This window comes from Periplaneta americana, chromosome 3 (genome assembly GCF_040183065.1).
Source record: "Periplaneta americana isolate PAMFEO1 chromosome 3, P.americana_PAMFEO1_priV1, whole genome shotgun sequence".
Taxonomy (NCBI): Eukaryota; Metazoa; Arthropoda; class Insecta; order Blattodea; family Blattidae; genus Periplaneta; species Periplaneta americana.
The window spans coordinates 150,224,419-150,239,646 of NC_091119.1; the positions used below are offsets into that span (position 1 = coordinate 150,224,419).

The window sequence follows — 15,228 nt, forward strand, 5'->3', positions numbered from 1 at the left end:
TTCATGTACGAAATTTTAATTTATTTAACAGCATTGATGTTACAAAGTTACGATGTTTCCATCGCTGTTGCTGCAGCACTTTCTTCAGTGTATTTTCCCTTCTCTTTGCCCAGTGCTGCCAATCTACCCTTCGACCTTCGGTCAATGATCTTCTTTCTATCCTTGTCCATTTTTAACTTCACAATTACAGTCTGGAACAAAATACGTATGTAAATTTTCACAGCTCATCATTGTTCAGTTATACTAGTTTCAATATACTGATTGATTAAAGATAGTCTAACAATTTACATTCACAATACATTTAATACAGTAAAGGCCCAATATAGCGCGGTTGTTGGAAGACATACTTATCCCCCGCGTTATAGCTCAACCGCGATATATCGGAAGCGATTGTCCATGTGATAAGGAAATGAATAGTCACAAGAAGATGGGTAAAGCCGGTAATTTTAATGCACTACAACTCTATACCTGGGTACGTGATCTAAATAAAAGTTTTTTTTTTTTAACAACCGAGATCTTTGTTTGTATGCCAGTTTTCTTCTAGCTTCGCATTATAGGGTGGCGATATCTTCTGCTTCCTGTCTATCCTTGCTGACAGCATCACAATGCAGTAGATTGCATTTATAACATATCAATCCTTACACCAAACAGTTGTCAGTTTCCATTATATTCTTTTTAAATGACGAGCCATGCAGTCACGGACAGTGAGGATTCTGAATCAAGTAACAGCATCTTCATGACTTGAAGAATATAAGGCTAAATAAAAGTTCCTAACTTGATCTTCCACAATAAAAAAAACTCTACATTATTATTATTGTTCTTTTCTAATCAATTTTAACTTCCATTATTTTATATTGTTCAACATTATATGAACATTAAAATGATCCAATAGCCCACCAAGGTATTTATCTATAAGTACCGCTTTTGGTTTTTTATAAAATAAATATTTTGAAACCTTCTGATTATTATTCCTAATGTAGAAATACTTAAAAAAAAAGTGAGCAGAAAACAAACACAGTTTAGATTTTATTTATGTACTTATGGATATAGGCTGATTAGAAGTGGTCCTCAGCAATGTTGTGTTAGGAAGAAGGGAGCTCGTGACAGGATCATCCTGACTGTGGCACATGCGCCGACATCTCACGCAGTGCCAGCTTGATCCTTACCTGGATTTATTTTCGTGTGCACATTCCAGATCAAGACCTCTCCTGGCACCACATTATCATAATCATCCTATCACATCATCGGGGTAATGTAACTCCGCCTTCCAGCCGCCCCAACCTCAGAAGTGGGTTACAACTAAGCCATGGCCAGGAGAGAAGACCAGAAATGTCGAAAAGACAACCTGGTGGCATTGGATAATAATAATAATAATAATAATAAAAAAAATTTCCAGATCAAATCAAGAAGTTCCCGTCATGCTGTGGTTACACATCTTGTATATACAAAGGTTAGGTTTGGTTTTTATTAACCAAGTCCGTGCATTCCGCAGTTATCTCACAGCCAGGATGATCCTGTCACGAGCTGCATGTGTTGTGTTTGATGTGTATAAGTCGATGTTTGATGACGTCAGATCTATTCAATATTCGATTGTTTTCATTTTGTCTCTGTCACTTTGACATTAGTTCTGACGATAGAAGGAGCATGTAGTTCTATGTCTCATGATGGTTCAACAGAAACATCGATTAATCGAAAGCATTCCAGTTGGCAAATTCAAATTTGCACACATGCGCCATGTAGAAGTTTTGCTAGTGCTATTTGCGAGATTTAGCAGCAAAAAATAAAATAAAAAAGATTGGACTTCTTTTTACTAAACTGTAGGCTACTTTAATGACCATTTTGAACTTGTCAACTAGGCTAGTCAGTTCTGTTATTTGTAAGACGTGTGATACAAAATATATACTGTATGTACAGTTTTGTGTTTAATATCAGTGTTTCTTTGTTTCATACTGCTCTTATGACACCAGTACATTTTGTTTTCGTAAATGATCGGTTATCCGAACACCAATTGTTTCGGATAATCAATGCTCTACTGTAGTTATATAAGGATGGCGATTGATATCAGCCGATTGGGAGTGGTTCTCAGCCAAGTTGTTGTGTCTGTCTGATTTGCGCAAGTTGTACTTATGGATATCAGATAGCAGAGTTCATGTTCATGAGGGTATAGCCAGATCGTGAATGCAAGCATTATTTTTTCATGGAAGTGGAAGAAATATATCCACCTCTCCATAATGTAGGGTAAGTGATTGTAGTTATTTACTGAACTGTTTCATCATTGACATAGGTTAAATTAGGCTATATTAACTTAGGAATGTTAAGTTGATAGTTATTATAAATTGAAATGTAACTTTGAAGTTGTCTGTATTTAAAATTTTTTGTCTTTGAGAATTTTTTATGTTTTCAATTTACTTGCAAAAATTGAGAGTTTTTAGATTTCCCCCCCCCCCCCCCAACTTACTCCAAATTTTAAATTTTTTTTTTCCTTAGCTTTTTCATTTTTGGGGAAAAAATCTGGGGTTTCTGGAATGTCTTTTTCTCGAAAGGTCAGAAGCAGTTGTTCTGGATATTTACCCATACCAATACGACGTTCTGACAACACCATGTCAATTAATTTATTAGAGGAAAAGAACACATGAATAGCATATTTCAATTGAGTTTATAAGCTCTCTTCCTTCAGGCTCGTCTCCACTAATAAACTTTAACAATATGTTAACACTTTGTCCACACTGTTAAACATGTTAAACTTTATTTTCCCTGCGTAGTCCACCATAAACAGTCTATGAGATTTTAATGTAAGCAGTGTCTTGTTTTCAAGCCTTGGACAATGGACTCAGATGAAGATGGTTTGGCTTTTGTAATTGCCTCTATTGCTTGAAAAGGAAGGAATGAGAATGTGAATGTGGATGTGGATGCGGCAATATCTTAGTAAAAGACACAATGCAGAAGACATTCTAAACAAGCTAAAGTTGAAGATCGATTTGGATTCAAAACTTTCTGATAATGTCAGAACACGATTTTAATAATGTAGTGCTGCAAAAAATATTTTCTATCATATCAAAGGAAGACACACAATTAAGAACAGCCATTTCACCTCATTTAAAAAAATTACAGCGCAATTGATTGACTATCATAGGAGCTATAACATGATAAATGTTAAAGGAGCAGCTAATATGTTACTCTTTCCGAAGTTTTACGAATGTTAATGTTAACATACGTCACCAAATACGACCATTACTGACGTCAACATAGCATTAACGTTTAACATACCATGAGGATGCGAAAACTCTCTATTGCATTCTCGAACAATTAAATAATAATTTCAGTTCTCTAAAACAGTCGGCCTTCTTTGGTTTGTGTCTGTATTATTTTGCAGCCACATTCCACAAACAAGACTTTTCCATCAGTGCATTAATCAATTTTATTTTAACGGTATTTTCTTTCGTCCATTCCAGTACTTCGAACAACTTACAGCCAACACCAAGGATCATATAAAAATTATCAAGAGGTGCTCTTATAGGTATCCTACAAGCAAAACTCAGCTCAAACTCCTCTTGCAGCGCATGCTATACCCCTCTTACTCTCCTGCAGTAGGCGGGTTCTTTAATAAGCGGCTACTGGTATAGCTATAATGGCTACGGTTGCCGACATGTGCACTCAAAGAGCAGCTGTAACAATAACCAATTAAGTGAATATAACATTACAAGATGTCAACATCATCTCTTTCTAAGTCACAATCGGTATCTATTTTCACTGGAACTGTCCTCATATTTAAATTAAATTAATATTTAATACAAAATGCTATGTGACTCCCTGACTGTAGCAATAACACGTGTTCAGTTTAGCACAAGAAGATAATAAGTGCGCATTCGCATAGTGTCGGTGGTGTGAAGACGGGGAGCATGCTGGGAAAGGGAGCATATGTCATCTGCGCGAGACAGTCATGCCCGCTGGTTTCTGCGCACTGAGTTTTGTTTGTTGGATGCCTATAGTTACGCGCCACAAAATCGAAAGTTAGTTGCTATAGAAACTGTACGAACTTTGCCGAATTGTACCGACATTGCACGAGCAAGTGAACTGACTTGACATGTTTTCCATTGCTGCTGGAAAACACGCCAACATGTTAAAAGTGTTAACTTCAACCTACTCAATTAACATGTTAAGTCAATTGAGACTTGAAATGTCCATATACATGTTAAATTCAACATGTTATATTTAACATGTTGTTAAATGTTTAATAGTGGAGATGAGGCTTTACAGAACGAATTATAACAGAGGAGAGACAAGAAAGAGATTCCCCTATTTTTTAAACTTCTTTCTCCCTGCTAATGATTAGTTACTGTACTTAAAATAGAAGAAAATGCAGTGTATGTATATTATAAACAGACAATAATTAAATAGAACTAAACTAGTGCCTACACAAAACCATAGTTCAGTGAACTACTTTCCACATTTGGTGATAAACTGATTTGCTATTCTTGTACATACTTTGGTAAAATTAAAATATTCATACTTTGGTAATTACCTAGATTATTTAGCTCAATATGGTACACCTATTATTAATATCAGGAATCGTCTAGATTGCACCGAATAGTTTAACAACTTTCGGTGCTGGAATTTATATACTGTGATACATGGCTGACTGGAATATAAAACCGTAATTTCTCATTTTTATGTAAGTTATGTATATGACTATCAAAGTTTACTTTAGTTTCTTTTAGCAATACAATTACTGTCGAATAACTTGATGCATGCTAGAATCAAAAGGTTAATAACGCACAGTAATTAGGTTAGATTCATTTTATCTGTAGCTAGTTTTTCATTTTAAGCTACGTAAGCCTAGCTAGATGAATTACCAATATTACATTATGCTCTTTACTGTACCTTGGAAGGGTGGATTCCGACATAAACACTGGCACCATTGGCTTTTTCTCGCTGAATTCTCTCTATGTATATAACAAATTTCTTTCTGTACACTTGTACAACTTTCCCAACTTGCTGTCCTTTATAATGTCCTCTTACAACCTGAAAGAAAAAAAGCTTCTTAAGCACTTTACGTAAGCATGATCTGAGGCAATTTCCGTATGCTAAGGTTGTGATCAGTGCCATGCTCTCGCCAGGACACAAGTCTGACACTGATAGCTGCACATCAAACAGGAGAACCCTGTAAGACAGCATCACACAGTGTCCACAACTTGCCTCGTCTGTGAATGGTTTAGCTCATCATTTCACATTGTGTATAGGGTAAATCTTAACAATAGCGTTACCAAAGGAAGGTGGCTAGCAAAAACTCCCTCTCACCAGGGACATTACGGGATAGCATGGGAGAGAGGGGGGGTTTGAGTAGGGTAGTGACATTCTTAGACTATTGAGTAAAAAAAGGCATATCAAAAACCTAAACTAAAACTAACTTATCACTGATTCGACCTTACTAAAACTATTTCTCTAAACGAGATAAATTTCAGAACACGGATACCTGCCTTTCCTTCCTAAGAACTATAAACTGCAACCTAATTTAGTATTTAAGCGGTACACTGCAATACAGTTATCTTCGCAATTTTGGGAGATTACTTAATTAGGCAGTTATTATTTTTTCATTATTGCAACTTGTGTTATACACCTACTCACTGCCTAAACAACGTCAATGTTAAAAATATACTTAAAAATTGTGTAATATTCTTGATAATCAACGAGGAATAAATACCTGAACTTCATCGTCTTTCCGGATTGGCATTGTACGAACATTGTACTTCTGACGGAGTTCTTTGGACAAGGGCGCAGACATTAATCGTCTTCTGATATGGGAAGGGGCTGTAAAATGCCGCTTTCGATTCTTTCTCCTTGATGCCGACACATGTTTATTCAATTTCATCTTCACTGGGTTGAGGGATAATTAAAAACCTGTAAACAAATGTGAAGTCGTGAAGTGCCAACGTAAAGCATGGCTTGTAAAGAAAATGTTTATATATTACACATCATCCGGACTGGTACACATATTTTCAGTTCCAAACTGAGTATATTTCTTTTAAATATTAAAAGCTGCACTAACAAAATTTCAATTACATTAATTACAACAGATGTTTTCGGATATAATAATCAAATACTAACCAAATCCCTTCGCCCGGAACACCTTAACTAGAAAAGAAGTTCTTCAATTGTTCACATAGAAACGAATTATGGGTAAGAAAGGAAACGTTTCAGAAATGTGGCAGAAACTCATATTCTCTTTGTAAATAAAGACGTCATGCGAGTCACAGATGACATAACACCCAAGCTATACTCTTTGGACTAAAACGAAGACAGCATATTTTATGCAGATTTTATGTCCGTATTTTATATTTAATATGTCCTTCATAGCGATGGATCTAACTATAAACTATAAAACGTCTTTGAATCTAACGTTCACTGTAAAGCTAAGATAGAGAGCGTTAGAAACGAGATATAAACTAAATCCGTGGTGCAATCACCAACGAGTTAGGTAATCACCGAGTCGGCCGCCATTGTTATTTTCAACACCAACGAGTTAGAAAGAGAAAAATATAGAGTGGTCATTGCGCCGCCATGTTTGAAGAAAATTGAACGACCGTCGGTAATGAACTTATGCGCCCAAAACAAAGTGGGCGGGGTGATAACTGACATTAGAATCGTCAACTATCTTAATTTCGTTTGCATAAATCAGTTAAACTGAAGTGGAAAAACCTAGTATTTCGTCAAATACGTGCTAGGAACTTAATCTAAACTTATGTACGCTAAATTTAAAACACTTGAGCTATTCCTAGAAGGAATGCTTAAAAGAATAACCTAAGCAAAATTGTCATGTAGTATGACAAGAAGTCCTAGCAAATATACTGAAGAAAATGTTAATATTCCTAGGTTCTTTTAAATGCGACCTGCAAGATTGCCTATAAAATGAACGAGTATGATTCGGATGATTTTATTTAATTGTTTTCCCAGTCTCTACACGTTGCAAAACTATTTACTATACCATAAGATATAGAATGAAAGTAGTCCCTATCTGTAGTAAACAACCTTTACCTCCAAGCTTGTAACGTGGGTGAAACATGACAAAACACGCTTTCAGTTTTTTTGTTACAGTAAAGTATAGTAAAGGTAAAAGGTAAAGGTATCCCCGTAACATGCCATGAAGACACTTGGGGGGCATGGAGGTAGAGCCCCATGCTTTCCATGACCTCGGCACTAGAATGAGGTGGTGTGGTCGGCACCACGCTCTGACCGCCTTTTACCCCCGGGAAAGACCCGGTACTCAATTTTATAGGAGGCTGAGTGAACCTCGGGGCCGTTCTGAAAGTTTAGCAACGAGAAAAAATCCCGTCACCACCTGGGATCGAACCCCGGACCTTCCAGTCCGTAGCCAGCCGCTCTACCAACTGAGCTACCCGGCCTTATCGAAATGTGAACGTGAGGCCAACAGCCGGCTGGTCTGTCTGAGCCTTTGAAGGGTTGTGGCACCACAGATAATTATTAGTGTATAATTGAGCACCCACGTACAATAATGGGGTAAGTAGTTACGAAATATATTCATACTTACCCCATTATTGCACGTGGGTGCTCAATTATATTCTTTCATGTCCTTCCAGTCAAAATACTAACAAAAATACGACCTACCCCAGAGTTTTGGGTTATTTTGGATGCGAGTGTCGAAATACAATTTTAATATTTGATTGCTATTACTAGGTTTGAAACGGAATTGTAGCGGTTTTATTCGTATTTAGTTTAACTTTATTACTAGTGAACCATTTATTTGATTAATCGTTTGTCTTCGAAATAGGCCTACTTCTTATAAGCTACAGTTCATCGTCTTCTTGTATAAGCAGTGAGGACAGAAGGAGCAGAAATAAAGGATGCCGGTGTCGAAATACAGTTTTAATATTGTATTACTATTTGTTTTTAACTGGGTCTGAAACGGAATTGTATTGATTTTATCCGTATCTAGTTTAAGTACATTACCAGTGAACCATTTATTTTGTTTATGCCGGGCGTTGTTACACATTTATGCATGAAAAAAATGCTGCTAATTAACAAAACTATGGACTTAACTTCATAAAATTTACATGAAATATTATATATCAGTTGTCTTTTTCCTTTTGACATTGCAGTTATATGCAGCACACACAACAGGCATATTTTTTCTTCGGTTTTTTGTGCTTCTTACCTCCGTTATACAACATTGTAAGCAGACGAATTTTTACAAAGGTGGGCGCTTAGCTCAGATCTGCCGTGTTTCGCGGTGGCACCGCAAAGAGCGCTGTACAGGACAACATGACCACTCTATAGTCTTCTCTTTCTAACTCGTTGTTCAACACGCTTGGGACCATAGACAAATAAACTTGGGATAGAAATATTTAAAGTCAAACTCGAATATTTTTAATTTTAAAGGCAAAAACTTAAAAAGGATTTTCGTATATTTAGGACATTATTGTCAATCAACATATTAATGTGCAAATGCTTCATTTAATAATTATTATAGCATAAATATACACGTAAGTGTTCAATACCGATACATTCTTTCATACATGTAACAATTATAAGCATTACAGCAACATAAACTTGATAAATTACAAGTAAAATGAACACAACAAGGTTGCAAATAAAAAAAAATAATAAACAAACTTTTCCAACTACATTTCTCGTGCCCACTCTTCGGCTTCCGCATTTAATAGGATTTCTACGGCCTTTGTATTTTTCATCAAGTCAACAATACAATCTTGTTCTGAAGAATTAACTCAGAACTTTAACAACTACTGTATATTATGGCATTCTGGCAAATAACTGAGAATTCAGAAACTTTTGGTGTTAAAGAGAGAAGATGGTGAAATTTGACATTTCTCGTAACTGATACATCTGATACACAATTTTAATTTGCTTTATGTAGACATATCATTGCTGCAACAATTTAAATTCTAGATTAGTTAAAAAGAACATTTTGGGGCCCAAATTTTGATAGCAAGATACAACGATTCATAATTAATGTATGCTCGCTTAGGTAGTGGATAGTTCCTTTTCATATTTATAATCACTTCTTTCCTTTTTCCTTTTTTTCTTTCACCTTGTGACAGAGAAAAAAAATGTGCGCCTTTTTCAGTTCTCTGTTAACAGTTCGAAACATAACAGCACGGCATTTTTTTCGCACTTACATTACATTCGTTTCCTATAGTCCACACCTGTGGAGTAACGGTTAGCGCGTCTGGCCGCGAAACCAAGTGGCCCGGGTTCGATTCCCGGTCGGAGAAAGTTACTTGGTGAGGTTTTTTCCGGGGGTTTCCCTCAACTCAATATGAGCAAATGCTGAGTAAAGCCTGGTTCAGACGGTGCGTATTTCGGTGCGCGGATGGGTAGCCTGCGTGCTGACTGGCTGGCTCCCATGTTGCCTACGGTGATGGTAGTTGTTCACACGGAGCTGGCTCTTTTCGCAGTTCAAATGGGAAAAATCATCTGTTGCTTCATCTGTTGCCAACACTCACGGTCAGAAAGAAACTAAACCGTGAGTGGAAAACAACCAAAGTCCTACATTATCAGTAGTAAATGTCGTAGTAAAGTAATTAAGCCATAAGTGCAAAACAGCTAAAGTCAGATATTTAATTGTTGTTTCTTAGAAACTAAAGAATATAGAAAAAACAGGTTTAGTTGGAAAACAACGAACATGGCGACATGGTTTCAGTCACCAGTCACGCAACTCATACGTATAAAATATGCCAACATTTGACAACTGGCGCGACAGTAGCCCTCTAGCGGCACGCAAGTTAAAAGTGTGCACACGACATATGATAACACATCAAAAAACGGGTTTTGCGTAATTTATTTTATATTTTTATGCTATACAGTAAGTGTATATGGTTCTTATTAATTCTACTTTAGAATCCAAGAAGAATTTCACACGCAGTTAATCTACAAGTTTCAGAAGCTGGGTATAAACGTAATTCTTTATGCTCCTTACAACTGAATCGTAGCCCTGATCATATATCATGGTTTGAAATAATATAATTGTTCGTACGTGGACGGTTAATTCAATTCATTCCTAAATATATTTATGAATCATTGGAACTCTATATTTCCTGTGAGAAGAGTACAAATTAGTAGCTTCAAAATTGTAGGGCATATCTCGTAGGGTATTATCGCCGCGCCAGCCACAGTAACGACCGCAGATCAAAGAAAAGGTTAACAACAATAACAGATCTGTCGATTGCATACTGTTCTAAAGCGATGTTGTCGCGTCTTTTCCAAACTGCAGGGCGTACAAACGAGAAACTCGACTACTTTATAACTAATAATAATAATAATAATAATAATAATAATAATAATAATAATAATAATAATAATACTTTCATGCTATCTAACTACATTAATTAAATAAATATGCAAATTACAGTTATTAATTACTTGACATCCTAGCTCTCATCTGAACTGCTTCCTTCACTGTCATTGTCACCTACGCTTATAATGTACGAGTCTCTGTCGTTTTCAGAATCGCGACCAATATATTGGCGTTCTATTTCTCTTGTCCTGTTAACACACTTTGTCCACAATTCCGAATTTATTAGTTCAACACATTCTCGTATAGTTCTGCATACACTGTCACTACGTGATGGAGTCACATTTCGTTTTCGAACTTCATGTTTTAAGCGCGCCCAAATACGTTCAATAGCATTTAAATTACAGTGATATGGGGGCAACCGCAAAACCTCATGGCCGAAATCTTTTGCAATTTTGTCAATGACAAACTCTGTACTGATATTAGCTTCTTTTATGAGTTCAAGCAATACAGATATAGTGGGGAGTGGATTGGGTACTTCTAGATTGTGTTGTACCATGAAGCTAATAATATCATCCTTTCTTGTGGATCTATTTGGCAGCCTAAACTGTAGCCTGGATTAAGCAGCGTTATCCGTTACAATAAAATTGTACACGGAGGGCTTGTTGGAAGATTTTTCATTAATTTGTTTGTAAATCAGTCCTCGAAAATTTCAGAATTCATTTCATCATGTGAATCTGCTTTAGAGTCACCTATATTTCTAGCTGAAAGGAACGAACAATTTGGAACCCAGCCGTCACTACTACCTGCGTGCAAAACCATAATTCGTTTCCCACGAGATATAGGGGCATTGAAGGCACATGAGCAACTCCCATCATCCCAACCTTTTTTGGGGACATCATGTGTGTCATACCATGTCTCGTCCAAAAATATAATTTTATGGCCTGCCGATCTTTTAGAACGAAGTGTGTTCAAATATTTGTACCTCCACGTTACTATTCTCGACGACTCCATTATCACGCGTCTTTTGTTAAGAACTCGGAACCTGAATCCTAACTTTTTCAATAATTCTCTCAGTGTTGTTTCTTTGTAGGGAAATTCACACTTTTTTGAAGTTATATTAATATTTCACTAACTGTTGGCGACTGTCCATTTTTTTTAAATCATACACCGTTCGACGAATCAGATCGCAGGTGAAGTTATCAGCTTTTTCAAATTTCTGTTTTCTATTTTTACATTTTTTGGGTGTTTTAGGACCTCTTTCTACAACTCTGCTTACGGCTTGCCTACTTAATCCAACAGCTTTTGCGGTCTCTGTAATCGGTCCCTTGCCCAATTTATTACTTTTGACGTAGGCATACACATTACAAATTATTTTCTGAGACTGTTTATTCAATGTCCCCATACATTTTCTACATGTAATTGTCTTACTTCTACTAGTTGAAGGAACACACGCATTTACATTACTTTCAACTTCATCATCGCCTTCTCACGGCCTCCACATCTTAAATATTAACACCAACTTATAATTTCCACTTGAAATGCTTTACTAAACTGAACGAACATATGTTATTAAAATGGCAACCTTGGTTCTTACTCCACGTGAACTTGATATGTACACGTCAATATTCAATCCTGGATTGCCATTGGCGGCAACCGTTTTTTGTAGAATATGATTGGAGCGGTGGGACTAAAAGAACCACAATCACAAGCGACAAACAATAACTTATAAATATCAAAGACTCGCCGGTCGTTACTGTGGCTGGCGCGGCGATACATCGCGTGGTGAACTCCTCTCCCTATTTCCTGAGAAATTAACTATTTTCCATACCGCAAATTGGGGTAAACTTGAAAATTAAAAAAGGGGGAGGATTTAAACATTAATATGAAAGACATTGATTTATGAAGTTCATTATTTTTCCACTTCTTAAGAACCAGTATTTCCTTTATTATTTTGAGTCACAAATAGTGCTGATATTATGGTTTACATTTTTATGACGAGTTTACCGCATTTTACATTACATTTCCAGTTTTCACACATAAGCTTAATTTCAACTTATCCTACCTATATAATAAGTAATTTACATGTACTTACTGTTAATGTGATGTAGGTGAGAACAAATAAATGAACACACAATTTTGTTGAAAAAATTGTAACTTCAATTAACTCAGAAAATGTAGGCCTAATTTTATTTTCAGAGCAGAAGTGGTGTAAGTCAAAAATGGGTAATGAGGATTAAAGTAAACATTCTGTAAAATACAGCGCAAAGTAGCAGTTAATATTGAATTTATTTAAACTATTAGTAATCAGTGAATACCACGAAGGATATATTAATTGCTACTTTGCGCTGTATTTTACAGAATTTTTACTTTAAACCTCATTACATAATTTTGACTTACACCACTTCTGCTCTGAACGGGTCAAATAATCACTGGGAATTTAAAATCAACACCAGTAACAGTCATGCAAATTATTACAGAAAAGATTGCTTTTTATATTAAATTTAAAAAGGCTATTTTATTTCTTGAGAACTTAATACGTCTGCCACATGAACCTACACCAACACATCAGAAATTTATCGACACAGTCTGGATTTATTCTAGAAGTGAATATTTTGCAAAAGAATTACAATACTCCATGAATTCTTGAAAAATTAACACCATGATACCTACTGTACTTGAATGCTGTATAACATTCAACTTTTGAAAAATATAAATAAAAAAAAACACGAATACAAAAATTATGGAATTACTTGCATTAAAAACTGTGGATATATTAGCCAAAATCGGAATGGTTACACATTTACACATATGATCTCTGCAAAAAAATAATATACTGTAACAGGTATTTACTTTGTTTTTATTTAAACTGTCCTTCCTGACATACAAATAGGTAACTGATAACTAATAAATGTTTTATAGAACACAATACGTAGGCTACCTACAACGTGGATTATTGGTTATGACTGAGTTATGATTTTCTCTTGGTCTTTAGGGAATCTGAAGAACGACAAATTCGGAGATTTAAACTTGTTGTTACTGCAATTTTCGTCATTGCACACATTGCCTTTATTCCGACGCATCATGGATAAATATATAATAGGATGCGAAACTTAATGAGTTTCCCGTTAACACATACTAGAGGCGCTGTTGTATAAATTGATCTTGCTGCCATCTATTTCTGGGAGGGGCGTTATTACTTCTAGCAGCGCACCAAGTAGCGAAAAGAGTAATTACTCCGTGCATTTAGCAGCGCACCTGGTGACTAAAATGTTAAACTGTGCAGAAAGCGTTCCCTCCCACCCTCATCGATATTCAAAACTAACCCATTTAAAATAAAACATTTACAGTTTTATTCCTCACAGCATATTCTACTGAAAATTCTTACCGGAGCCAACAGGAAGATAAAAGAGACGATGTGTTTTACACTACACGATTAAAATATAACCAGACAGAGACAAAAAATAAAGCAAAAGGTTAGATAATTGGGATTGTATTCTTTGGGTATTTATTGTACAGCACAATAAATAACCTTGTAGTTGATACAGCGTCGTTAAATAACCAACTAAAAAAAATAAATAAAGAAGTTGTGCAATAAGATATGTGACTACAAATTAGTTTTGACCTTCTCCTGAAGCTTGCCCTTTTGGAGAAATCACCTTCTTGCATGCGCACATTCAATTAATTTTGCAGGAGTATAAGCCGAAAAAAACCGTCAACTAATAGAACGTTAGTTGGCATGGTATTTAACCACGCCAGGGAACATCAGCTGTCACAGTAGCAACCACTCACCACAACCACAACAGCGCTCCATCCCAGGCCAAAGCAGAAACCGCTCCCGTCTCCGAAGCCTATTAAGTTTAGATGGCCACGTCCGCCAAGGCTCCTCACGCGAAAGATAAGTGAACGACAAATTTTGAAATTCGAAATGGATATTGAGGGGGAGAGATTATAGGTCCGTGGTTCATTTCTTTAAGGACTCATCCCGACATTTGTCTTAAAGCCTTCGGGAAACCATGGGAAAAACCACAGGCAGGATGAGTGGTCTCAATTTAGGAGATTTGCTGAAAAGGAAACAGTAATAATTACATTAAGAATCACTGGTAAAAAATCAGTTTGCGTAGGTGTAAGAGGCCTGGCTTGGCCTGGCTATGTAAGAGAGATCCGAGCCCCTATTCAGGTTACTGCTTTCAGATGCAATGGCCAGGGTTTCTTTAACTTTACTCTTCTATTTCAGTAGCCCGAACACTTTGCTAGGACTTCAGTTCCATTGAAATCAGCCCTATGGCCATGAGTTACATAGCCAGTGTTAAAATGTAATTTCGGTGCACCATTTATAATCATCGTTCTGCGCCGTGGCGTCGTGGTCTTAAGGCATCCTGCCTAGGACTCGCATTACGGAATGCGCGCTGGTTCGAGTCCTCATGGGGGAAGAAATTTTCTCATAAAATTTCGGGGAAGGAATTTTCTCATAAAATTTCAGTCAGTGTATGGGACTGGTGCACACCCAGCATCGTGATGCACTTGGGGAGCTACGATAGATAGCGAAATTCGGTTGGGGGGGGGATCATCGTACTAACCACACGATAGCTCCATTATGGTTGGAAGATCGTCTATCTCTGCTTCGGCATGTGGATGTGAGGCCAGCAGCCGACTGGTCGGTCATGGTTCTTCATGGGCTGTCGTGCCACGGATTATTATTATTATTATTATTATTATTATTATTATTATTATTATTATTATTATTATTGTGGTTAGGAAAATATTTGGGGTTAAGAGGGATGAAGTTACAAGAGAATGGAGAAAGTTACACAACACAGAACTGCACGCATTGTATTCTTCACCTGACATAATTAGGAGCATTAAATCCAGACGTTTGAGATGGGCAGGGCATGTAGCACTTATGGGCGAATCCAGAAATGCATATAGAGTGTTACTTGGGAGACCAAAGGGAAATAAAC

At 36.5% G+C, this 15,228-nt stretch overlaps 1 protein-coding gene across 1 annotated transcript; it reads right to left on the reverse strand.

Moving 5' to 3' along the window:
* RpL26 (ribosomal protein L26) lies at nucleotides 1–6,258 on the reverse strand. The gene is made up of 4 exons (XM_069821802.1): nucleotides 6,106–6,258; nucleotides 5,702–5,898; nucleotides 4,882–5,022; nucleotides 1–191 (listed from the first exon to the last, which is right to left on the reverse strand). The coding sequence occupies exons 2-4, from the start codon at nucleotides 5,867–5,869 to the stop codon at nucleotides 48–50; spliced, it is 453 nt and encodes a 150-aa protein (XP_069677903.1). The 5' UTR covers nucleotides 5,870–5,898; nucleotides 6,106–6,258; the 3' UTR covers nucleotides 1–47.
* Between the last annotated feature and the right edge of the window lie 8,970 nt (nucleotides 6,259–15,228).